At 41.6% G+C, this 27,610-nt stretch overlaps 1 protein-coding gene across 1 annotated transcript in view; it reads right to left on the bottom strand.

Annotated features, from left to right (window-relative positions):
- The window catches only part of LOC117524084 (dynein heavy chain 7, axonemal-like), a 289,259-nt gene that overhangs the window by 162,998 nt on the left and 98,651 nt on the right, over positions 1-27,610 (bottom strand). Inside the window, 9 exon segments of the mRNA XM_034185816.1 lie at positions 166-378; positions 5,121-5,248; positions 6,283-6,385; positions 10,583-10,751; positions 13,869-13,978; positions 14,187-14,399; positions 19,922-20,062; positions 22,672-22,870; positions 26,668-26,861. Coding sequence (XP_034041707.1) covers positions 166-378; positions 5,121-5,248; positions 6,283-6,385; positions 10,583-10,751; positions 13,869-13,978; positions 14,187-14,399; positions 19,922-20,062; positions 22,672-22,870; positions 26,668-26,861 — 1,470 coding nt within the window.

Below are 27,610 nucleotides of genomic sequence, written 5' to 3'. Positions count from 1 at the left end.
GAGAAAAGATTGTTTCTTTCTTTCAAACAGTGTTATAATAATATGATCCACGTATAAGAAAATGAACAGCATATAGTGGCACTCTGGTTGAGGGAACATTTCTGACATGGACTGCGGTTAATAGCAATGACCCTATACTATCAAAATGAATCAACTTTGATGTACCTTGAGGTTTCCGGCAGCAGTCAGCACAGACTTGACAGCCCTCATTCCATAGTCGTAATGATGTTGTGAAGACAGCTGCTCAGAACATAGTCGATAGGTAGCCACGATTTTTACAGACAGGGGCCTTGCTGTTACAAATCCACACGAGTAGAGCACAATCTCTGCGATCACTGCATAGTCTGGCACCATCATTGCCACAGTCCTGAACAGAGCCTGGTGTGATGGGACAGTATTACTAAAGAGAAACTGGCTATTCTGTTCAAATATGTGTATTATGAGATAGTTGTGCTTGGATATAACTACTGCATGCAGTGTTCCAGCCAGCTTTTAAAAGGGGCAGGGTGGAACCAAGTATTTAGGGCACTAAATGAAAGCAAAATTAAGCACCAGTGTTTATTGTCATTTAATCTTGTCAGTTTTTCTGTAGACACATTACATTGTAGATATTTGCAAGGCTGCATTAACAATTTGATCTTTTCATCACATAAGCAGTATTCTTTCTGTGGTGAAATTTCAACCGGGGAAAAATAGCATCCTCCCATGGATCAATGGCATTTTTTTATTTCTGATTTATTTTATGATTTTTTTTCATCTGATGAGATAAAAAAAATTACATAAATAAATAAACTAGAAGCACTCGGAGAGAGCAAACCTCCGCCAAGGCCATAGGGTCACTGACGTCACATGGAATACCCTTTGGCAAAGAGACTTCTTCCACGTCGTTTCACGCATCTACCGTCATGTTTCAGATCAAGTGGTTAATCCTCTGGGGTCCGAGGGCATTTTTTGGACAATTCACTCGCTTGGCATAAATGTTTTATTATTGCTGTTAACAGCTCTCCCTGCATCCCACAATCAAGTTTTATGTCTCTTTTTTCAGGACAACCTGTACTTTCAAAATATATATGCTATAGTTGTGTTTTATAAGTGTAGTAAAGGTTTGCAATCAGAAATAAGAAAAGAAAAAGTAAAAGGGGAAAATAATTTTCCACAGACATTTATTCAAAGCACACAGCAAACCATAATAAACAACTGTTTTGACACTTTATAAAGGTAATTTGGGCTCTTGTGTGAAAGACTGTACAACAAAAAGGTTCAAACAATAAACACAAATGCACATTTTGAACAATATATACAAAATGGTCTATGCGTTTTGTTTGTCTTCATCTCAAAGCAATTTCTGTCTGCTATTACACAAAGATCACTTCACAAACTTCTATTATGAAGATGACTGTGTGTTTGTTCTCTCTTGCTCTGAAAGCAACAGTCACACTTCGGGGCTTATTCAGTTTAAGGAGTGGCCCCTCCCTCTTGGTGCACTGATATGGTAAACAGTGCTTTACGCCCGAGTGAGAGAGCTTGCCACAGGCTTATCTAGTAACATTCACAGGAAAACTAGTCGAACAATCCTGATACTCACACACTGTTTGAGCACATGAGATTGTATGAGAGGCTCTCCGTCTGCTCCATCTGCTCACTTTCACTTTCGCTGTGCGTAATGGCACAGGGCGCATTGGAGCAGCCACGGGGCTATTCAAATGGGCCAACTAGTAACACATCACTCCTACAAACAGTCTTTGGTGTGTCACGTGAGGTGAATCTGCCCTACGATTGGATTCTGGAAAACCATGCGACGGTGAACCAATTTCGAATGGACACTCACATTGCTCACGTCATCACACAGCTTCTATGAGGAGTACAAAGATGGTGGACGGTGGGTTGAAAGTCCATGGAGTTAACTTTTCAGCAAAAAAGTAAGATTCTATCTCATATCATTAAAGAATTATTTATAATTTAGTAAAGCTTGGTCTCAGCCGTCGTATACAACGGTGTCGGCTCCAGAGGGTTAAACCCTTAGATCTTCAGCAATTGTATTTATAAAGAGAAAATGCATGAACTACACAAGTTTTTTTTTTTTCTTTTTCTAATAAGTTTATTCAATGAGGAGAAACAAATGCTAAATTATTGTTGTAATGCTAAATTATTGTACTATTGTTGTGTGGGCCGCTGAAGAGGAGGTACTGCTGGCCCACCACCACCAGAGGGCGCCCTGCCTGGAGTGCGGGCTCCAGGCACCAGAGGGCGCCGCCGCCTCACGTGAGCAGCTACGGTGACAGCTGTCACCCATCACCTGAGACAGCTGACGGCAATCATCTGTGGGGTATATCAGCAGGACGGCACCTCCACCTCATTGCCGAGATATCGTTTCTACCAGAGAGGTAACGTATCAAAGCTACGGAGTGTATCTTTTTGGATTTGTGCTTAGTTTGTGGATTACTGTTCCAACGAGAGGTGGAGGTAACTTCCCTGCTGTTCGGAGTCCTGGGTGCAAACGCGCCCCCATCTAACTGTCCTTTGTTCCTCGCCAGCAGTACCAGGTCCGACACGCGGAGGCAGTGGCCACCTGGGAGTTCGGGACTTGGCGGCTCCAGTATTCCCGGGGTCCTGTGGCGGAGGAAGCCGTGTGGTTCCGGTCTTACCTTGGAGAGGCGTCTCCTATCTTCGAGCCTGCCCACACGACACTTTTGTGAATTGACTGTTGTCCATTGCTGTGATTGGTTGTATTCGTTGTGCACATTCACAACAGTAAAGCTTGTTATTTTGACTTACTCCATTGTCCGTTCATTTGCGCCCCCTGTTGTGGGTCCGTGTTCCTACACTTTCCCAACAACTATTATTGCCTTTGTGACCCGTCTTCATGAAGTTAGATGCAAAAATGTTGAAATTGGCCCTATCCTGCAATGATAAAGAATCCTTAAAAAAATTACTGGATCTGGATCGTGTTCCGGATCATTACCAAAATTTAATGACTTCTAAGTTAGGCCAAGATACACCCCTGGTAAAAATTTCATTGAAATCCGTTGAGCATTTTTTGAGTAATCCTGCTAACACCCAACCAACCAACCAACAAACAAACGGACGCGACCGAAAGCATAACCTCCTTGGCGGAGGTAATAAACATGCTAAAGAGATGAGAAAAATGTTATATTCAATCTAAAGTAATCAACAAGAAAAGGGTAAAGATTAATTCAGCACCTTTATTTGTTGAAATTGTGTTTTTGCAAAGCTGTATCTATTTTTCACTGCTCTCCAGGTGGAATTAATCATCTACTCACAGTGTCACTCAGGGTTCTAGTGCACCCAAGTGTAAGTTCAACTCCAGACACGCTGACAGTGCATGTCCACACAAAAGGAGGCTAGGCCTTATGTGGCCCATGGGGAGCACACTGCTGCTGTCTGACAAGTATCACAAGGTTTAGTACTTTTCCTCTAAATAACTCTTGGACTTAATAGGGCAGATGTCTGTTGTGAGGAGCATATATTGAGGAAGAGTTTTCACAAATTGCCAAAACAGAGACACTGGCAGGATGGACTGAATTTGGGCAGGGTATAAGCATGAGAAAGCTGGGTGCAGATGCAGGAGGGCAGGGTGCAAGAGCGGAGAAGGGCAGGGTGAAAGACCACCAGAAATCAGACTAGCTGAAACACAGATATGAACAGTTAAGCAACAGTAGGAGTGCCGGAAAAAATCGATTCACGTCCGAATCACGATTCTTATTTATTACGATTCTGAATCGATCCAAAATGTCCAAGAATCGATTTTTAAAAAGCATTTTTTTTTAACATTTTGTTGCTTACTCGCTGCATGTACTGCTTGTCAGGCAACGGCTTCCGTACTACAGCGTCCCCGTGAGGGGAGGGTCCGGCATGCTTCAAACATTCGTGAGCTACAGCTTAGCATGGCGGACGAAGAGCTCCAGCCAACACCGTCTTTGGGCGCATTTTGGATTTTATTATTTGCTGCATAAGAAGGAGCTTGACATGACTTATGTAGTGTGCAAAATCTGCAAAATGAAAGTCAAGTACTTCAGAAACACTTCAAATCCGCAAGCCCACATGCTACGTCATCACCTGGAGCTAAAAGAAGCAGAGCAGTGGTATCTGCCGACTACTGACAAGCGCTTGGCTAAACTGCCAGCCAACTCTGAATGAGCAAAGCAGATAAGTAAATTTACATCTTTAGAATCACTTGATTAACCTTGTAAAGCTGCATTTTCTTAAACATAAACATTTTTTAAGTAATATAACTATTTCTCATAGGTCTTTGAATCGAAAATCGATTCTGAATTGAATTGTCACCCCAAGAATCGTAATCGAATTGAATCGTGAGTTGTTGTACGATTCACATCCCTAAACAACAGTGTCCTCAACTAACTTTCTCATCAACCTGATAACAAGTAAATAAAACAATTTTTGATTCTGCTTTTATAACTCAACCTCTACTGCTTTTTACTGAAGAAAAAATGTTTAAATTATTTTGCATTTAAACCATGTGTCTATGGAGGAGCTCTATCAAAAAAAAGAGAGGTAAAATGAGACAAAATTATGATTTCACCAAGAAAAGAGCAAACATTTGAGAAAAGCACATCTATGTGTGTGTGTGTGGTCATGTGTGTGTGTGTATGTACAGTAGTGTTCAGAATAATAGTAGTGCTATGTGACTAAAAAGATTAATCCAGGTTTTGAGTATATTTCTTATTGTTACATGGGAAACAAGGTACCCGTAGATTCAGTAGATTCTCACAAATCCAACAAGACTAAGCATTCATGATATGCACACTCTTAAGTCTATGAAACTGGACTATCAGTAAAAAAAAAAATAGTTTCCCATGTAACAATAAGAAATATACTCAAAACCTGGATTAATCTTTTTAGTCACATAGCACTACTATTATTCTGAATACTACTGTAAGCCTATAACTTCTTCTGGGTGTCTTGGTGGCCTCACTCTTCTACTTCTTTTGTGTGTGTCTTGGGGGGCTGGGGTGTAGCACAGCAGAATTGTATTTAATTTATCCTGTCCTTACATTCAATTGAAGACCACTTAGATTTTTTCTTGTGATTCCACTGAGGGTCCTACATCCAAAGTTCCAAACGGAAAGAGAAAATGGTACCTTAAGGTTGTCTGGTAACTCGGAGCGTCCAGCATAGCCTGGATTCATGGTAATGAACACAGCACAGGAGGGGTCGAGTTTTAGTTTGGTCCCTTCAAACATTAACATCTCAGTTTTGGCAGCAATCCCTGCAAAAGTAAAGCAGAATGTCAAAAACGTAATATTCTCATATTTAAAACTCTATATTCTCTCACTCACTCACTCTTCAACCGCTTACTCCAATTAGGGGTCACAGGGGGCTGGAGCCTATCCCAGCAGTCATGGGGTACCCCCTGGACAGACGCCAGTCTGTCGCAGGGACACATATAGGCAAACAACTACATTCACAACTGCACACAAAATTTAAAAGTTTCCAATCCACCTAACGTGTGTATTTGGATGTGGGAGAATAGAACCCCACATCACCCACAGAGAACCCACACAAACATGGGGAGAACACACAAACTCCACACAGAAAGGCCACAGATGGGAATCGAACCCATGACATTCTCATTGTCAGGCAACAGTGCTAACCACTAATCCACCATGCAGCCCTCTATATTTTCTACAAAACTGTATTTATAAGTACAGTCAGGTCTGTGAGCAACTGGACACTGACTCATTTTCTGTGATTTTGCCCCTGTACCCCATCAAAGTTAAAATGAAACAATCAAGATGTACTTGTAGTATCGACCTGGGGCATTAATTACAAGGGTTTAACAAAAATATTGCATTAACCATTTAGCTTTTACAGCCATTTGTACACAAATACAAGATTTTTTTGAACAAATCATTTTAACAGCCAGTTTTCTTTTGTCAAGTCAGTTTTGTTCATGTAGCAATAGCTGTTACACGAACAATCCTGAATCACTGAATATGTCTTGGACATCATTTACATCAATCATTAAGAAATACATACAGTATGTTTCTGTATGGTATGGTGTCTAGAGAAAAACTGTGTGGCTGTGCAAGGAGGAGACAAGGTGGTAAACCACCAAGACAGCTCTGGAAGAGCTATAGTCTTCTGTCACAGTGGAGTGGAGAAACTGTGCATAGTGCAATTTTTTGTGTGTTGCACCAAGAGTTACAGCTTCATAGTGGAGTGGAACCAAGAAGGATTTTCAGGATGTATGTAAGGATGCATCTATATTTGGAGTTCATATGAGAAAGACGTTTTACTCACCTCTCTGTATGGTGAGAATCTGTTGAGCCACCACAGACAGCACCTCTAAGTCAATGCGGTTGAATTCATCAAAGCAGGCCCATGCTCCACAGGACAAAAGACCCTGCCAGAAAATCAAACATTATGTATTTATTCCTGTTGGAGTTAATATACAGTTATCCAATTAGCAAAACTGACACATCCTACAAAAACAACAGCCATCATCTCAAGAAAATGAAGGAGCAGTGTGTGTGTTTGGGGTCATTGTCATGCTGGAAGACCCAGCCATGATCCATCTTCAATGCTCTTACTGAGGGAAGGAGGTTGTTTGCCAAAATCTCACAATACATGACCCCATCCATCCTCCCTTCAATACGGTGCAGTCTTCCTGTCCCCTTTGCAGAAGAGCACCCCCAGAGTATGATGTTTCCACCCCCATGCTTCATGGTTGGGATGGTTTTCTTGGGATTGTTCTCATCTTCTAAACATGGTAAGTGGAGTTTCAAACCATGACAGCATCACATGTTACTAATGTAATCTTTGTGACTGTGGTCCCAGCTGTCTTCAGGTCATTGACCAGGTCCTCCTGTGTAGTTCTGAGCTTTCTCAGAATCATCCTTACCCCACAAAGTGAGATCTTGCATGGAATCCCAGACCGAGGGAGATTGACAGTCATCTTGTGTTTCTTCCGCTTTTATATACGTATATATATACACTCAACAAAAATATAAACGCAACACTTTTGGTTTTGCTCCCATTTTGTATGAGATGAACTCAAAGATCTAAAACGTTTTCCACATACACAATATCACCATTTCCCTCAAATATTGTTCACAAACCAGTCGAAATCTGTGATAGTGAGCACTTCTCCTTTGCTGAGATAATCCATCCCACCTCACAGGTGTGCCATATCAAGATGCTGATTAGATACCATGATTAGTGCACAGGTGTGCCTTAGACTGCCCACAATAAAAGGCCACTCTGAAAGGTGCAGTTTGTTTTATTGGGGGGGGGATACCAGTCAGTATCTGGTGTGACCACCATTTGCCTCATGCAGTGCAACACATCTCCTTCGCATAGAGTTGATCAGGTTGTCAATTGTGGCCTGTGGAATGTTGGTCCACTCCTCTTCAATGGCTGTGCGAAGTTGCTGGATATTGGCAGGAACTGGTACACGCTGTCGTATCGCCGGTCCAGAGCATCCCAAACATGCTCAATGGGTGACATGTCCGGTGAGTATGCCGGCCATGCAAGAACTGGGACATTTTCAGCTTCCAAGAATTGTGTACAGATCCTTGCAACATGGGGCTGTGCATTATCCTGCTGCAACATGACACAATGGGCCTCAGGATCTCGTTACGGTATCTCTGTGCATTCAAAATGCCATCAATAAAATGCACCTGTGTTCTTCGTCTATAACAGACGCCTGCCCATACGATAACCCCACCGCCACCATGGGCCACTCGATCCACAACATTGACATCAGAAAACCGCTCACCCACACGACGCCACACACGCTGTCTGCCATCTGCCCTGGACAGTGTGAACCAGGATTCATCCGTGAAGAGAACACTTCTCCAACGTGCCAAATGCCAGCGAATGTGAGCATTTGTCCACTCAAGTCGGTTACGACGATGAACTGGAGTCAGGTCGAGACCCCGATGAGGACGACGAGCATGCAGATGAGCTTCCCTGAGACGGTTTCTGACAGTTTGTGCAGAAATTCTTTGGTTATGCAAACCGATTGTTTCAGCAGCTGTCCGAGTGGCTGGTCTCAGACGATCTTGGAGGTGAACATGCTGGATGTGGAGGTCCTGGGCTGGTGTGGTTACACGTGGTCTGCGGTTGTGAGGCTGGTTGGATGTACTGCCAAATTCTCTGAAACGCCTTTGGAGACGGCTTATAGGTAGAGACATGAACATTCAATACACGAGCAACAGCTCTGGTTGACATTCCTGCTGTCAGCATGCCAATTGCACGCTCCCTCAAATCTTGCGACATCTGTGGCATTGTGCTGTGTGATAAAACTGCACCTTTCAGAGTGGCCTTTATTGTGGGCAGTCTAAGGCACACCTGTGCACTAATCATGGGTGTCTAATCAGCATCTTGATATGGCACACCTGTGAAGTGGGATGATTATCTCAGCAAAGGAGAAGTGCTCACTATCACACATTAGACTGGGTTTGTGAACAAGATTTGAGGGAAATGGTGATATTGTGTATGTGGAAAAAGTTTTAGATCTCTGAGTTCATCTCATACAAAATGGGAGCAAAACCAAAAGTGTTGCATTTATATTTTGTTGAGTGGATATATATATATATATATATTATATATATATATATATATATATATATATATATATATATATCATACAGTGGCTTGCAAAAGTATTCAGTCCCTTGGTATTTCACACATTTTAATTTGTTTATGACATTTCAAATACAAAAAGTAAACCAGGCTTCTCAATATAAAAATTTCTAAAATTATTTTCCTTAAACTCAAACTGAAAGTAAATCTCTACAACCTGGCATAAATTAATTAAAAATATAAAAGCCAAGATGATGGGTTGCATAAGTAATCAGCCCCTTTGGTATAATACCTGTAAATAATCAGTTTAATTGATACATGAACATTTCCAAGTCACTGAATATGTCTTGAACTTTATTTACATCAGTTATGAAGAAATACAAACAATATGGCACTCTATGGTAAATCTGTGTGGAGTAGACAGTTCTCAAAATTGAGTGACTGTGCAAGAAGGAGAAACAGTGAGTAAAGCCACCAAGACACCCAGAAACCCAGAAAAAGTTTTAGGCTTCTGCCCCGCTCCCCGGGGGCAGTAAATCATCTTTATATTAAAAGCGTGAGTGTGTGTCCTCAGTTCCCAAATGCTTATTGAGTGTTGTTAGAAGGAAAGGTGATGTAACACAGTGGTAAACATATGACTGTCCCAGCTTTTTTGAAACATGTTGCAGGCATCCATTTCAAAATGAGCAAATATTTGCACAAAAACAATAACATTTATCAGTTTGAACATTGAATATCTTGTATTTGTGGTGTATTTAATCGAATATAGGTTTAAGAGGATTTGCAAATCATTGTATTCTGTTTTTATTTACATTTTACACAACGTCCCAACTTCAATGGAATTGGGGTTGTAGTTCTTTCCATATATTTGTGTTGGTTTCAAGTCAGGTGATTGGCTGGGTCATTCTAGAAGCTTTATTTTCATTCTCTGAAACCAAGTTTGCTTGGCTGTGTGTTTGGGATCACTGCCTTGCTGAAATGTCCTCACTCATTTCATTTTCATCATCCTGGTAAATTTTTCTCTAGAATGTCTCTGTACATTTTCCCATTCATTCTTCAATACATTTTACTTTTTTACATTCAATAGGTTTTTTCCTGTGTCATTTCACATTATTACACATAATTTATGGACATCTATGGTTTGATTTATTTGTCTGTGCAGATTACTTGGGTTGTTACCGACATCTGATGAAAATGTCATGTCAATAGCACCTTTAGAAACATATTTACTCAGAAAAATGTTGACGTGTTCAATTATTTTACTTGCTGTATATATTCTTTATGATATGAGCTGTCTGTGACTCACACGAAAGTGATATATACAAACAAGAGGTTAAAAAAAAGAAAAAAATGTATTAGTTAGAAATGAATGAATGCATTTGCTCAGTCTTGAGCAATTTAGTTAGATTATTAAAATTATTTTCCATGTGCATTTTTATTTCTTAATATTTTTATTTGTTTTTCACACTATCAGCACTGTGAATAAACTGTATCTTGAATGAAAACTACTGTTTAATTTCATTTGTTATGCTTGCAATGCTCATTGCATGAAATTCATTATCACATTTGGTACCTTAAGCTATATGCATTCATTAGTAACTGCAGATAGTGCCTTGACTGATTTGCTACAGACTAACAAAAACAAAAACAGACATACAGTTTCACCTGGCTTAAACTCAAATGTTCCCAAAAGGGAGCTTTGGAATGCATATTTGAAATTGCCCCATTTTGACTTATTCTTCAAAACTTTTCAGCAGAAATTACAGAGATCACGAACATACATTATGTATTAAGTATTATTTATGTATTAATACGATACAATAACTATCATAACATGCATGCTTAAGAATATTTGAAAGGCTTTTTGTGTGTTTTTAAGGTTTTTGGACTTGTACGCATATGGTAATTTTGGATGTATGTGTGTTTTCATTCAAATGTGTAATTGTACTGGCACACAAGGTTTCCTGTTACCCACACATACCATTTAGTATACAGAAAACTTTAAAGAACTCACTTTAAAGAATTTGCCGAGAGCAATGTAGTCCAGTCCATCAGAGCAATTAAAGACCACACACTGCTTAGCAACAGCTTTGGCCAAATCTTTAGTTGTCTCAGTTTTTCCTGTGCCAGCAGGACCTTCAGGGGCCCCTCCTAAATGTAGATGGAGGGCTCCAAACAAAGTGCTGATGAGTGGAAAAGAGTGCAAACAAAGCACAATTAATACCAAAAGCCCTATCACCGGTTGTGTTTTTCCTCAGTGTGTGTGGCTTTATTAACATATACATAACACTGATCCAACTCAGCCTGTTGAAAAAAAAAACATTTAACAAAACTTTTAAATAACTAAAAGCCTCACCGCATGGAAGCTTGTTAAAGCTGTGTGATTAATGACAAGTCACATGCACTGCTTAGATACATATCTGAGACCAGTTTTCAATGTACTATAAAGCAGTTCTGATAAAGCCAGAGCACATTTACATTTTGGCCTTAGTGAAACATTAACATTTGTTATCGTGATCATACATGATGAACATTACAGTAACATTTACTGTCTATGGGGATGTTGTAACATTCCATTCAGTGACACAGCAACAGCTAGAACATTCATTATGGACCCTTCACACATAACACAAAGGTGGCGAAAGAAGCAGGAACTGGTCAAAAACAGTGGGGAAAAAAAAACAAAACGATTTGGCGAATGGCGAAAAATTCCACCTGCTGTCGGAAGGGACAAAAAATAAAATAAAATAAAACACCACAGTTTCTAATATTTAATTCCTGTTATACAGACCGGACTATACAAGTATCATCTTCCTGTTCCTCTGTACATGACCCATGATCATGGACATAAACACAGTAATGGACTGACATGAATGAAGCCATGCGCTCATATTGTGTCCACATCAGCCGGCTCCACGAGTCCAGGTGTCCAGCACGCGGCGCCCCGAAGTACACTGCATCATGCGGACCATAACTCACGTGGTGGACGTGACAGCTGGATTGCCAGCTGAGTGTTCACATGATCAGACGGATTTTTTCACATGGGGCAGCCTCGCTGGTGATGTTTTCGCTGATGCACTCGCTGCTGCCCATGTTGCGAAGGTAATATGTGTTTTTTATGCATTTCCACGTGAGGACAGCATGCCGATGCACGTGTCTCACGGTGGAGTGTTGTGAGGTCATATCCTGCATGGCAATGATATGTGTTCTCCAGATATGACTTGCAAGGACACAGGTCTCAACAACTGCTGCTCACATCTATGGTCCAACTCACAGTTAACAGAAAAAAGTCTCACTCCCTGTTCCTTTGTTCTGTGATTATTTATTTGATGTATTTGTTATGAAAATATGTATATTGTTATTGCTGTATTTATTTATTTCTCTTGCATCTGTCTGTTCTCTGTGTTTTTAATTTAACACGTTGTGTGCACTGACTCACTGTCAGTTCCAGCTGACAATGAGTCGCTGGCCGGCGATCAGCTGACAAGGCCTGTGTGTCCACACCGCTATGAGCAAAGCGATCACATACGAATGAGTTCATGCCTTTCCCCTTATCATATGTTTTTATTTATTTTCCACTCTTTCTGTCTGTCATGTGGACTACAATTTATGTGGTGGAAATGACATTAGCCTGGCTGGCCGGCTCACAGCTTATTTCGCACCGTGCTCAGACGTGGCTGCCCGTGCCCCCCCCATTTTATCTTGTCTGTACGTAATTATTAGCAAATCATGAGAGCATGAGAGTCCGCCCACACGCGCACTGCGTGGAGTGTTGTTCATGGCACGATATATGTTCTCCAGCTGAGTTGCAAGTACACAGCGGTCAGCTGTTCCAGCTGGACATGACAGCTGTCTAGATGTGCACTGCGATGGACAGAGATTGCACTCCGGCCACCTCGGCTGCTATTGACAATGTTGGATCATGGCGTGTGTATGGGGGGAGGGGGGATGATGACATACTCCTCACGGCATTTGTGTTGTGCTGGGGAGGAGGGGAGCATACTTGCATGATATTTGTGTTGCTTGGTAATGGCATACTCCTGGGGCACTTAGAATATGTGGGGCTATTCGCACAGCCATCTCGAAAGTGGTTGCCTGCACTCTATTGTCGTGCTGGCTGTGCGAATAGCCCCTGCTTTTCTAAGTGAGTGGTGTTGGATGTTCGTGGTTGGCGCCTCAACTCTGGCCGACTCTGGCCGAGAGTGGGTCAAATGGCCATTTGTCCGGGATGTGCCAACATTTGGCACTGGTTTGAAGGATGCCTCGATCGCGCCATTCGGCCATGGTTCGACATGGCCAATGATTTTGTTCAACTCTTCGGACACTGCATGATATGTCCGACCTGCATTCGTCATGCCATGCAAATGCTGTGAACACAATCAGATGGCAGTGCGACTTCACCCTACCGCTGTTCGAATGGGTTTCTGCTGCAAGCAGCATGTGAATGTAGAGCGTATGTGCTCTGCCCGAATGGTTGTGGCAAGTGCTGTATGAAGAGTTCGAGGTGGCTCCGATTATTCACAAGTGCTCTTTGACACTTTGACACTCGCCCTGCCCGACCTCTACGCTGGTTGCAGTTGGTCTTAGATGCCCAGGTGAGATGTAGAGACTGGTAATTGGTATCTCTGTCACAGACCAAGTGACGGGCCAGACAGAAGTCAATGACGTATTTGAAACAGTGACTGAACTCTCTGTGATATTGGTGGAGAGGATGACCTTCCTGTATCCAGGGACAGGTGAGAAAAACACACCATTCTGCCAAGTGGCATACTGGCCTCCTTCGTGCGCCAGTCGGATTCAATCGTGTTATGTGTGAAGGGGCATTACATGGGGTTTCAGGTGACGCCAAGCACAAGAATAAAAAATACAGCTGCACGCAGCAATGTTGGTGTCAAGCAAGACATGGGAACTTGTTGTGACCATGTGAAAAGCATGTCAGCAAAATCTGTCAAAACAGTTTATAGTCACTGAGCAAGGATGGGGTATATTGGATTTCATACGTTACAATATCACTCAGATATGACTTCACTTTCTGTTTGGAGGTTTTACCACTGACATGAGCTGTGATGGGCAAATGGTATCAAAATCCAAAATGGGCAGCAGCAGAGATGGAGCAGAAAGAAGGAAAAGGGAGGAGAAGGAAGAAGGAGAAGAATTAAGCAAGTAAAAGAAGATGAGGGTTATTAACATACTTTGATGTCACAACCCTCTTTGATATCTTGGACAATGCATCTCAAGCAAATAAAGTCAGCAAAATACCAGACAGAAAACTGTTAATTGTGCTCATGTAGCAGCTTTACCGGTAGCAACGATCAGTGAGTGGGGTAATGACCAGACGTGGACTGTTGCCCAGATACTCATAGCCATATGGTAAACCAGCATTAATCATTTTGGTCTGGAGGTGGTTCTCCTGCAGAGGGTACAATGTTCTAAGGTAAAAAAAAATCAATGTATACTACTTGTAGAAAATGTACTACAACAGCATACTCCATGTATCCATGCTATAAATAGTGTTTAATTTGACCAATATTTTGTGTGTGTGTGTGTGTGTGTGCAATCCAATTGAGGTATCGTTCAATCCCAATTACTACCATTTCTGCATAGTCTCCTTTACATACCACCCAGTAGTAGCGCAATTGACTGAGCCACTCAAAGTCATTCTCGTCACTTATGTTCTTTTGGACAAATGTGGCCAGCACATCTCTCGCATGGACGTCCAGCACAACCAAAGCTCCAAGAGTCACCCGATTCTGCTTGGACAGCTTGCCACGTACAAGTGTCACAATGTCATCAATCTGTTGGTTGTTCTGTTGCAGGTAGTCATTTAGGGCCTGAAAGAAAGTTACTGCATGAGAATTTAACCCACAAAATCCATACTTCTGGACAATACCAATATTATCTCCATTGAACAACAAATGAAAGATAAGAATAGTCATTAAGCTCTTCTCTCACCTAACCTGTGTATAGTTACATAGAGACCTTTTGACAAGCCAATTCTGCCAAAATGGCAGGTCAGAAAGCAAAGACTTTTTACTCTTGAACGTATAATGAAGAAGGCATTTACATTAATGTTGTACCAAATAAAATTTACAAATCTTGGAAAATGAGTCTGGATCATTTACTGTTACCATTCGTGGATTCAAAATGATTTTTGGCACACAGGTACATGACATCAGGATTTAATAAAACCCAGTTATCATCAAAATAAACCTATTTCCTACCTGACTCTTAAGGGCCCTGACAAAGGGCATGTTCGGGGTTGGATTCACTTGAAGCAAAATTTTCTCCATATTATTAAATCATTCAGGACACATATTTCTGCAGTAAAATAATGCATTCACAGGATGCTTTCAAAACCAGATCTTTTTTTGGATATAAACCAGGTGTGTCTGCTAATGACCAAAAGGTATTCTCACTTCCTGAGACAGACTGATTTATTTTCATAATTTGTCATGAGAGCAGGATAGACCACCCACATGTGCATTGTGTGGAGTGTTGTTCATGGCACGATATGTGTTCTCCAGCTGAGTTGCGAGTACACAGCAGTCAGCTGTTCCAGCTGGACATGACAGCTGTCCAGATGTGCAAAGGTAAGTCCCTTTGGCATATCCCTTGTTTTTCCCTATCGGGGTCGCCACAGCAGTTTTGAGGTGGATCTGTGTGTTGAATAGGGCAGCGCAGTCGCAGGATTTGCCCACATCTGGGGACAGCCGACACAAACACGGGAGAGAATCCCCGAGCAGAGAGTCAGAGTTTCAGCACAAACCATTCAGCCCAGCTTGGTAAACATAAAACCATACTCGCTATCACCAAGCAGATGTACCAGTTTAAAATGGTTTCTGCTGAAACTCCATCCACCAAATGCTTTGTGCTGACACTCCCACACTCCACCTGGGGATTAGTCTCTTCCCACAAACAGTGTAAAATCTAACAGGAAAATTTTGAACTGTTTTGTTTTCGGCTTCAATCACCAAAGCAGTCATGAAAAGTGCAGTTTTTTCGGTTCCCAGTGGAGAAGGGAAGACAAGGCAAATGGGACAGGCTGTAACAAGAGTAGCTGCATTCTCACGTCTGCACAACCGCCTCGACACGTTTGAGGTCTGGGTCATAAACAAACTGCAATACATGCCCACTTTCCACCGCATCGTAACTTTTTCTTTGCATTTTCACTTTGATGCATGTAATTTGCCCAAAAACTCAGAGAAAGTGCCATGTTTCTGTCCCTGGAAGTAGAGAAATTAGGTCATACATGTCATTTTACCCATTTAACGCCTGCCCTCAAATGAGACTGTGCTGCCCAATAGAGGAGACCGCTGCTGTTGTTTACTTCTGACTTTCCCATACATGCACACAGAATGGTAGGCAGAAAACTCTGGACTCCAAGCAGATGCAGTGAGAAAACGCATTGGAAGATGACTTCAGACTACTCAGCTCTTGATCCCGAAGATCAAAAGCGATATTGTGAGAAATTTAAATCTTGGAGACGAGGACCATGAAGGCTTTCAAGTGTTTGGAGGTGTACAATTATTTTATCAGTGGTCACATGAGGGAATGCTGTTATCACCCTGCTGCTGCAGATGTTAATGTTTGTCTGCTCTTTCTACTGTCTGGTCTTGGTGGCCTGAGTGCAGTGCAGTAGCACGACGTGCTTTGAACTTGAGGAACTTTTTAAACACGGTCCAAAAAAGACACTCCCGCACAGTCCGGCTGGTGTGCGCATCGGTGCATCAGGCATGCAGTGTTATGTGTCGGACGCAGCTCGGAGAACCGACCAGCGTTTGAAGGACCCAGTATAAAATAAGCAGAGCACGGTACAAAGGATAACAGAGTTTAATAAACATAACAGTGATGTGAAAAATATAAAAGTGCGCGGTCTGGCGTGGTGGATTGCGGTGCGCTCCCAGCAGCGCTAACGGTCCGGAGTCAGGACCGGTTCGGACCCAAGGACCCCGCCGACACCCCCCAGGTGGCCGCGACAAACCGAGTCTGTGAAAGGAGGAATCATTATGTGAGTCCACACTCAACACACAGAGAGAACGCTCAAAGGTGCACAAACAGCAAACACTTCCTGGCTTAATCACTAATCAGCTTCCCACCCTGCAGGCATGGAACACCCAGTTCACAAAACTCCACTGCAGAGGAAGCCGACTACACGACCAACATACAGCTCAATATAATAAGGTGTGAGGGACACCACATTTACTGACTGTATAAATGTTAGTCACAAAATCTAACGTACCTCAGGAAGTGTGCTGACGAGCGTGAGACCTCACCCCCTCCTCTTTCACAGACCATGCATCAAACCTGGACGTTCTCTGCATCCACTGATGATGAGATGGCTCCCGAGACGATGATCTCACCCGTCTGGTCACAAGATCGAGTCTCTGGCAAATACACACTGTGTACTCCAGTCTTAAATGCCACCATGTTCCAATCCATGTAGATGCACCACAGCTGTGAGTCCTGATGAGCCGCAGGTGATCAGCCTCAGGTGATCAGGGTGAGGTCCTGATAAACTCAGCTACACAGCCACTCAGTCCCAAATGCAAGCCACCTGGAAGGAAAAACAAAAGACAGGACAAAAGACAAAAAACAAAAAGGCAGCCAGGCCCCCCCAGCCATACAACATGCAGTTCATCTTTGTTGACAGAGTCATTAATTGGAGCAGTTCTGCATTAAGAAAAATAATGGAGGAATAACAGTGAGCCAAAGGTTTTTCTTTGACAAGAAAAAAAAGAAAAAAAGAAAAAGACTTATTGAGTGTTGTTAGAAGGAAAGGTGATGTAACACACTGGTAAACATACCACTGTCCCAGCTTTTTTTAACATGTGTTGCAGGCACCCATTTCAAAATTATCAAATATCTGCACAAAAACAAAGTTTATCAGTTTGAACATTAAATATCTTGTCTTTGTGGTGTATTTAATTAAATATAGGTTGAAGAGGATTTCCAAATCATTGTACTGTGTTTTTATTTACATTTTACACAATGTCCCAACTTCACTGGAATTGGGGTTGTGCATTTTAACAACCTGAAAGCCACCAGACCAGCTAGAACTAAACCGTGTGTTCCTGGACAGTCACCTCTGCGTTTCTTCTCGCAGGCCTTATTTCTTCTGCGGCTTACATTCATACATTTCACTTTGTGTATGTGCGTTTGTCTGCAAAATCGCTCTTTTGCGCACTCGCATTCTGCATAAATGCTCATCTTTAGGAATGATAAACTGTGTTTGATCTCACAAGAATGAACTGAAAATCAGATCATTGTTAGTTTGCAGCCCTCATAATAACTTCAGCTTATTGCCTAAATGTGGAGCTCCACAGAGAAAACCAAAGGAAAAAAATTAAAGAGTGGGTTTAATGTGATGAGTTGAAACACAGGATGAGCACATGTGACCCCATCTTCCACCTGTACTGGACACTTCTGACCCAAACCACATCTGATCCTTGAGACTAAATTCTTGCGAAGTGAAAATCTTTAAAATGGATTGTCATCCATCTGGATGTGATGTGTTAATGGGTTTTACGGCGCTGAGCTGATCTGTCAGCGTGTGATGGATCACCGAGTGCACACGTTGAACAATGACAGTCAGCGGCTGAATAAGAGTTTTCTGCCTACCAGTACAGCCCCCGCACTGGTGTACTCCAGTGCGTAACATCATCGCGATGCCTTCTATTGGCAGAAGTATTACGTTGGATGCCCTTCCTCATGCGACTTCATATTGGAGAATACGCAGGGGTGGGGTTTGAACCAGGAACCTGCCACACTAGAAACAAGTGTACTTATCTGCTTGGCCACCACAAAACACCATGGATTAAATGCTGTTGAAAATCGCTGTCTGTGCCTAAGATATTTTGGCCATTTGTTTTTTGTTTTTGTTGTTTGTTTGTGTGTGTGTGTGTGGGGGGGGGGGGGGGGGGTGCTCAAGATACAAACCACAACATTTTAAGCAGGAAAATCACAAAAAGCAAGAAGCACACTCTGTGACTGAAAATCTCTGCTAGGAAAACAATGTCCAACCATAATTACAACCACCAACAGATACACTCGTGACAGGCAGTCGGATTCCAAATTTTTAATCCACATCAGGTCCTCTGTGATATCACAAGATGAGAATGTTTATTAATGGGATAAACACAAAGCCTATCATGTTGTGCTAAGAAATTATTTTGAGGCAGGTTCAGATCACCACTATAATTTATCAAGGTTCCTTTGATGAAAAGACCTGCAAGCTTTCATCATAATTCGTAAACCACTTCCTGGGTTTTAGCGTTCATAAAACAGACAAACATGAAAAATAACATGACCTCCACCCTCCTCTCTTGGTTGGTGAAGGTAAAATAATCTGTGGGATGCACCATGCAACAGCCTTCAAGCTTAACCAAATATGCTTTGTGCTGGCAAACAGGATTAAAACCCTTTGAATAACTATGTCATATAAACAGATGGTTGAAATGAACTGAAATCTCTAATAAAACATCCTTATTTTGAAATAGAATACATCAACCTTTTTTTTTTTTAAATTTTGGAAACAGAAGTTTCAAAAGATGCACTAATGCCATGACACCTTTGTTTATTTGTAGATGTGTTAAATCTCATTCACACTACAAAAAGAACAAAAAATGGAATGTTTGAGTTTTTTGTTTTTAAAGCAAATAAGTCTGTGAATTTGCTCTCATAATATGACCCTTAGTGTGAGGACAACTGCTTTGTCTTTCCACAGAGTCCAGTCAAAATCCAAAATACTATACAGGTATACTCCATTTCTGGTGGACTATACAAGAGCCGTAAACGTGTACCATGTAAGCGCTACAGGCAATGATCAAATACTGCAAATACTGCATGAGACTTTGTACTGAAGGAAACTGAGTATTACAGCATTTAAACCATGTCCATCTGTAGCCTAAATAATTATCTACAACAACAAAGAAGCTGCATTCTTCTTGTTGTCTATAAATTAAACCATTGTAGTAAGGAAAGCAAAGGTGGCAAGATGGTTGAAAGATCTAAACAGCTTGGCTCTCAGAGCATTCTGAATGAAATCCTAAACGACTGTAATTTCAATACACACAGATTTTACACTGTCCAGCTGCTATGAAGACTGAAATTACATTTATAACATATGAACACTGTCACCCAACAAACTTAAGTGTCACAATGCATTTAAAACTCAAATAACTACAATTCAAAATACAATTCAAAATACGCTATCTACTCTCTCTCTCTCTCTCTCTCTCTCTCTCTCTCTCTCTCTCTCTCTCTCTCTCTCTCTATATATATATATATATATATATATACACACACACACACACACACAATATTTAGTATGTTGATCTAATACAATATAGATTACCTTTTGTCCTGAAGCTATTGCTTCATGGATATTCTTGGTCCAGTAGACCTGTGAGACACACAGAACAGCCTGACCTGGCCAAGCACGCACCCAGTTTATCCTCAAATCCTTTGGATATGCCTCTATTGCCTCTACAATCACCTGGAATGAGAAAATGTCCATTATTTTCAAAAGGCTTCTGCATCCTGGAACACATCTAATTGCTACCCGGAGGAGCCTTAAATATGAGGAAATTCTATAAACGTTCTGGACCCTATCCTACGCCAGACCAAAAAAACAACAAATAAACAACAATAAAAAACTAATAAGCATACAGCAGACCACAAATGTCATGACTACAGTAGTTTCTGACTGTGGCACCCACATTAATTATCAAATGTCCTTGATCTCATCAGTTGTGGTCCTAGAGTGATTTACTCCCCGGGCGAAACCCCCTGCGTGCCCCCTCCCGCGCACACTAACGTCGCCACCACCTCCGCCCCACCACCCATGACAACAATAACTTCGTCCAGAACACCCACAATCCCACAAATTAACTCAAGAACAAATTTCCAGTTTTAATGACTACTGCAATAACAAACACAAAGAAATTGGCACAGTCTAATGTGTCATCATCCATGGACTTATCTGCAATGATCATCTCAAAGTTTGCAGGAGGGCATCATAATTTTTTGCCACAGTGCTCACTATCCGTGATGTGAAATTCCATCGAGTAGGAGCATTTTTGGGCAACCTTGAGCAGCCTGCAGACTCAAGAAAAGACATCCTCTTTGTGGATTTTGAGAAAAATGTGGCAAAGCCAGAGAGTGATGCAAAAAATATTCTGCACTCAGATAAGCATTTAGCCCCCTGAGACAGAACCAGATTCAGTCTGTGTGCATAGCAATGCACAAACATTGCACTGGGGGCTATTGCTTTAACTTTGGCCTGCAAACCATTGACAGCTGAAGCCATGACAGCAGCCATGGCTTCTTCGTAAGGAAGACTATCAAATGGCTTCGCCAAAATCCGGTCCACAACATTCAAATTGTCTGCCATTATGTGCAGCTTGCTACCTAGCTAGCTCGCTAGCTGGGACTGGCGCGAGGCTAGTGTGAAGTTTGTCCGCCTGTGAGTGCTTTGTGACGGTGAAGGAGCTCAGCAGCACCCGCTGCTCAGTAGGGACAGAAACTGTGACAGAAGTCAGAAAGAGTGATAGAAGTCAGTCTCCAAACACAAGCAGCTACAAAAAAACACCAGAAATAGAAGCTTGATTTGTCGCTAGTCGTTTTTAACAAAGAAAATGCCGCTAAGAGGATTAGGAAAGTCTCCGGTTCAACTCAGAAAATAATGAAAATGCTCCCACGGATGTTTACACCAAAAGATCGCTGATTCGCTCATTTTGCAATGACTCGTCTCGTTTCGCTGCAGTCTTTGCTTCGCTACTGTTTATAGCACTGTGAAGCTGCGGGAATGAGTGAGAGGAAAGCCGCCATGGGACGGGAAAGTGGGGGCGCCGCTCTGCCGTAACGTAACGCCCCTGGATCTCATAGATGTGCTGGTCTTAAAATGAGGTGTGGTGAGGGGTAGTGGTGTTTGGTGATGCTAATATCTTTGCAGGAGAATGATATGCTAAGTTTTTAGGGTCCAAGTGCTGCCTGTCTTGCTGTATGGTTGTGGGACTTGGATGTTACATAGTGGCCTAAGGTGACTGGATGGCTTTAGTATCAGGTCTCTTCAGAGGATCCCTGGATTCTGCTGGGATGACTGTGTCAAATGAGTGGATAGTAAGGGAGATTCAGATGACAAGTGCACCTTGCATTGTGAGGAAGCATCAGCTACAGCATTTTCGCCATGTGGCACGTTTCACTGTGCATGGTCCAGCATGAAGGTGCCTTAATGTCAAGGACCCCAGTGGCTGCAGAAGCCCAAGGGAATGCTCACGTTTCACCTGACTTTAACAGATGGATGGTTACCTTGGAGAGGTGGGGATGGACTGGTTGTCTGCCTTGGTATTTGCCATCCACGACCCAAGGCAGTTCCATTGTGTTGTTAATATGGCGACGCGTGACACCAGTGCATGCTTTCACACTTGATTTGATCACATATAAACATACAGTACCATACAAGCCAGCATTTTTTTTTTAATTAAGGGAAGCCAGAAACTAATTGAAAAGAAGTCTGGCAGATCTCCAATGAACATCTCTGAGTTCAAAATTGGAAATTCTATGGCATCCAACGTTTCAATGCAGCCAAACAAGGCCTCTCTAATTTTGCAATGTTGGAGACAGTACCTACATACACAGACATGTAAATCTGCATATCATGAACCTATCGTGAAAGACATTTCCATGGCAATGTCCAATCTGACCCAGAGGAGCTAATTTAAAAAAAAAAAAAACACTGTACTAAGCCTAAACCAGAACCATGTGGTACTCCATACTTCCCCATGGAAAAATTGTGACCTGACAATCAAGATCTCAACCATGAAACTAAATGTGTGATGCACTTTAGACTGTGCACTACTGTATGACGGTCAAGACCGGGCCTTCTGTATGAATATCTATGAGAAAAATCAACTTTAAAAAGGTGAAGTTTGCCAAGAATAACAAAAAAGAAAATTGTGTAAACTGTGATTCAGCAAGCTGTCGAATGAAAGGTCATTGGTGTAAAAATGTTATTTATAAAACAGACATTTTCCTGAACTGGTAAACATTTTTTAGATGATGGAAACTCAAAAAAATCCTAACAGTCTTGGTAATCCACAACACCTTGTGCAGGGAGGCAATCATCCCGTTCTCTAGTTCCAGAAGCCACTGCTCAACCTGGCCTCTTGCTTTGGAGGTGGAAACTATATCCAGCAACTGCACCATTTCACCCTCACTGCTCTCCATATGGGTGATGTCCAGCACATCAGTGAACACAACTTTAGCAATTCCCTCAAAGCACTTCTTCAGATGGGGCTGCACACTGGTGAAGAGGAAAACAAAAGTGTAACAAAAGGATTACGGTGCACCCGATATATTCATAGTTCAGCCATTTTTTAGTAACCTGTAGGTCATCTTTTTGACAGTACAACAAATCTATCATTTTACTCAGTGTAGCTATAGAAATATTTCAGAGTGGCGGTGTTTTTTGCTAATACTTTAGTCCTTTAAATCTATTTATAAGCCTGCTATTTATCGACAGTACAGTGCATCCAGAAGCACAGCACTTTACTTTTTCCACATTTTGTTCTGTTAGAGCCTTACTCCAAAATGGATCAAATTCATTTTTTCCTCAAAATTCTACACACAATACCCAATAATGACAATATGATAATTTATTGCAAATTTATGAAACATTAAAATCTAAGAAATCACATGTACATAACTATTCACAGCTTTTGCCAAGAAGCTCAAAATTGAGCTCAGGTGCATAATCCTTGAGGAGTCCACATGGGGTAAATTCAGGTGATTGGACATGATTTGGAAAGGCTCACACCTGTCTACATATAAGGTCCCACAGTTGACAGTGCATGTCAGAGTACAAACCAAGCATGAAGTCAAAGGACTTGTCTGTAGACCTCTGAGACAGGATTGTCTGGAGGCACAAATCTGGGGAAGGGTACAGAAAAAATTCTGCTGCTTTGAAGGTCCCAATGAGCACAGTGGCCTCCATCATCTGTAAATGGAAGAAGTTCAGATCCGCCAGGACTCTTCCTTGAGCTGGCCACCTAGGGGGAGAAGGGTCTTAGTCAGGGAGGTGACCAAGAACCCGATGATCAGTCAGAGCTCCAGCATTCCTCTGTGGAGACAAGAGAACCTTCCAGAAGGACAACCATCTCTGCAGCAATCCACCAACCAGGCCTGTATGGTAGAGTGGCCAGACGAAAGCCACTCATTAAAAAAGGCACATGGCAGCCTGCCTGGAATTTGCCAGGTAGGCTGCCAGAAAACCAGGTACCATCCCAACAGTGAAGCATGGTGGTGGCAGCATCATGCTGTGGGGATATTTTTCAGCGGCAAGAACTGGGAGGCTAGTCAGGTTTGAGGGAAAGTTGAATGCAGCAATGTACAGAGACATCCTGGATGAAAACCTGGTGCAGAGCACTCTTGACTTCATACAGGGACAACGGTTCATCTTTCAGCAGGACAATGACAATAAGCACACAGCCAAGATATCAAAGGAGTGGCTTCAGGACAACTCTGTGAACATCCTTGAGTGGCCCAGCCCTGAATCTCATTGAACATCTCTGCAGAGATATGAAAATGGCTGTGCAGCAATGCTCTCCATCCAACCTGACGGAGCTTGAGAGGTGCTGCAAAGACGAATTGGCAAAACCACTCAAAGATAGGTGCACCAAGCTTATACAACCCCTGGCAAAAATTATGGAATCACCGGCCTCAGAGGATGTTCATTCAGTTGTTTAATTTTGTAGAAAAAAAGCAGATCACAGAAATGACACAAAACTAAAGTCATTTCAAATGGCAACTTTCTGGCTTTAAGAAACACTATAAGAAATCAGGAAAAAAAATTGTGGCAGTCAGTAACGGTTACTTTTTTAGACCAAGCAGAGGGAAAAAAATATGGAATCACTCAATTCTGAGGAAAAAATTATGGAATCATGAAAAACAAAAGAACGCTCCAACACATCACTAGTATTTTGTTGCACCACCTCTGGCTTTTATAACAGCTTGCAGTCTCTGAGGCATGGACTTAATGAGTGACAAACAGTACTCTTCATCAATCTGGCTCCAACTTTCTCTGATTGCTGTTGCCAGATCAGCTTTGCAGGTTGGAGCCTTGTCATGGACCATTTTCTTCAACTTCCACCAAAGATTTTCAATTGGATTAAGATCCGGACTATTTGCAGGCCATGACATTGACCCTATGTGTGGTTTTGCAAGGAATGTTTTCACAGTTCTTGCTCTATGGCAAGATGCATTATCATCTTGAAAAATGATTTCATCATCCCCAAACATCCTTTCAATTGATGGGATAAGAAAAGTGTCCAAAATATCAACATAAACTTGTGCATTTATTGATGATGTAATGACAGCCATCTCCCCAGTGCTTTTACCTGACATGCAGCCGCATATCATCAATGACTGTGGAAATTTACATGTTCTCTTCAGGCAGTCATCTTTATAAATCTCATTGGAACGGCACCAAACAAAAGTTCCAGCATCATCACCTTGCCCAATGCAGATTCGAGATTCATCACTGAATATGACTTTCATCCAGTCATCCACAGTCCACGATTGCTTTTCCTTAGCCCACTGTAACCTTGTTTTTTTCTGTTTAGGTGTTAATGATGGCTTTCGTTTAGCTTTTCTGTATGTAAATCCCATTTCCTACAGTTTGGTCACAGACGTTGACTCCAGTTTCCTCCCATTCGTTCCTCATTTGTTTTGTTGTGTATTTTCGATTTTTGAGACATATTGCTTTAAGTTTTCTGTCTTGACGCTTTGATGTCTTCCTTGGTCTACCAGTATGTTTGCCTTTAACAACCTTCCCATGTTGTTTGTGTTTGGTCCAGAGTTTAGACACAGCTGACTGTGAACAACCAACATCTTATGCAACATTGCGTGATGATTTACCCTCTTTTAAGAGTTTGATAATCCTCTCCTTTGTTTCAGTTGCATCTCTCATGTTGAGCCATGATTCATGTCAGTCCAGTTGGTGCAACAGCTCTCCAAGGTGTGATCACTCCTTTTTAGATGCAGACTAACGAGCAGATCTGATTTGATGCAGGTGTTAGTTTTGGGGATGAAATTTACAGGGTGATTCCATAATTTATCCTCAGAATTGAGTGAGTCCATATTTTTTTCCCTCTGATTGGTCTAAAAAAGTAACCGTTACTGACTGCCACAATTATTTTTTCTGATTTCTTATAGTGTTTCTTAAAGCCAGGAAGTTGCCATTTGAAATGACTTTAGTTTTGTGTCATGTCTGTGATCTGCTTTTTTTTTCTACAAAATTAAACAACTGAATGAACATCCTCCGAGGCCGGTGATTCCATAATTTTTGCCAGGGGTTGTAGCATCATATTCAAAAAGACTTGAAGCTGTAATTGCCGTCAAAGATGCATCAACAAAGTATTGGGCAAATGGGTGTGAATGCTTATGTTCATGGGAAAAATGAATTTACTCTGTTTTGGAAAAAGGCTGTAACATAGCAAAATGTGGAAAAAGTGAAGCGCTGTGAATACTTTCCAGATGCACGGCATCTTTCCGTGATGCAGCTGTACTAAATTTCATGCAAATGGAGCCTTAAGCTCGCTAAAGAGGAAAATCTATGGTGACACTTTACAATGTGTAAAATAGTAGATTATATAAAGCTGATTATGAAATACTCTTCTCCATCATTGACAGGGGAAGGGTATTGCTCCATCTTTTCAGACCACAGACCACTAAACCAATAAATTACAAAAAGGTAATCATCTAGCTCCCCAAATATCCAAAAACAATAAGTCTGCTGACCACTCAAACAGTATGTGGAGTGCCAAATTGCCAAATTTGCCAAACATGCCAAATTGCAACCTAATATTGAGAGCATTACAAATAGCATTGTTTACTCAGTCTGTAAACAGATGGTGTTATGTAGTCAATTTTGGAGTTGTTTTGAAGCAGTCTGAGAAACACTGTTTAAGTTAGAATATGATTATTGAAAAGGTGGTATTTTATGAACATACTCACAGACCACTAGTGGGCTGATCAGGGACCACCAGTGGCCAGTGGACCACTCTTAGGACAAACTACTACATAGTATTTCTAGGTGATTACCTTGTGGGGTCTTTGGTTTGAGAAAGGATATCCAGTAACTCATCATTAGAAAGGAAGAAGAACCGCGGGAAAAAGAGACGCTTCTTCTCCAGGTAGTTGTTAAGACCTTTGAGGATCATCTCCAAAAGTTCATTGGCCTTTTTTAGTTTCTCTAGCATCTGGTCAATGGCTATCACTGCCAACACATGCTTGTCCTATCACAGATAACAGAGAATATGTTAATATCAGTTTACTCCAAAGCAACCATTTCTGAGGTCAACCACCAAGATTGGCAACTGTGGTAATTTGATAAACAAACCATACAAATCCATGATTAGACTCATCTGAATCAAAATACAGAAATGGGTATGTTTTACAATACTCGATTATTTTACCTACGGGGACCTACTCAAGCACAAGATTTAGTAAGGGGGTCCAGCTTTGTTTAAAAATTACACAACCAACCAATAATTTAGTATACATTTTTTTCCCTTTGTTTAGATTTAGTTTTCCTCAAGGTCTGACTAACATTTACAACATGCAGAACACCCTGGATCTGTTGTGGAAACCTCAAGTGAAACAAGGGGGAAGGTGAAGGAATTTACTTACTATTACAAGTATATAAATACTGTAACTTTATGAAAATAAGGAAGCAGTGCTGCAACGCAATGACAACATTTACCAATTATGAACTACAATTGGATTAAATACACTACGTCCAAATGTATGCTAGGCTCTGGTCCTTTCTCTGTCCCTGACCAACACAGCATCTCGACAGCAGCCCACTGCTCCTAGTGATTAGCTTGTGTTTAACTGTAATTAGGATGGGTCAAATTCAGAGGACACATTTCGTTGTACGCGTTCATGTATGTAGAACGACAATAAAGGCCCTTCTTAAAAAAAAAAGACAGAAAAAATAAAGGATGCCCCATTTTCCTTTTATTATTGAGAAGTCCCCAATTTG

The sequence above is a fragment of the Thalassophryne amazonica genome, chromosome 14, assembly GCF_902500255.1.
Source record: "Thalassophryne amazonica chromosome 14, fThaAma1.1, whole genome shotgun sequence".
NCBI lineage: Eukaryota > Metazoa > Chordata > Actinopteri > Batrachoidiformes > Batrachoididae > Thalassophryne > Thalassophryne amazonica.
Note: the sequence above shows the minus strand (reverse complement) of the source record. Positions and strands in the feature narration are given on the sequence as shown.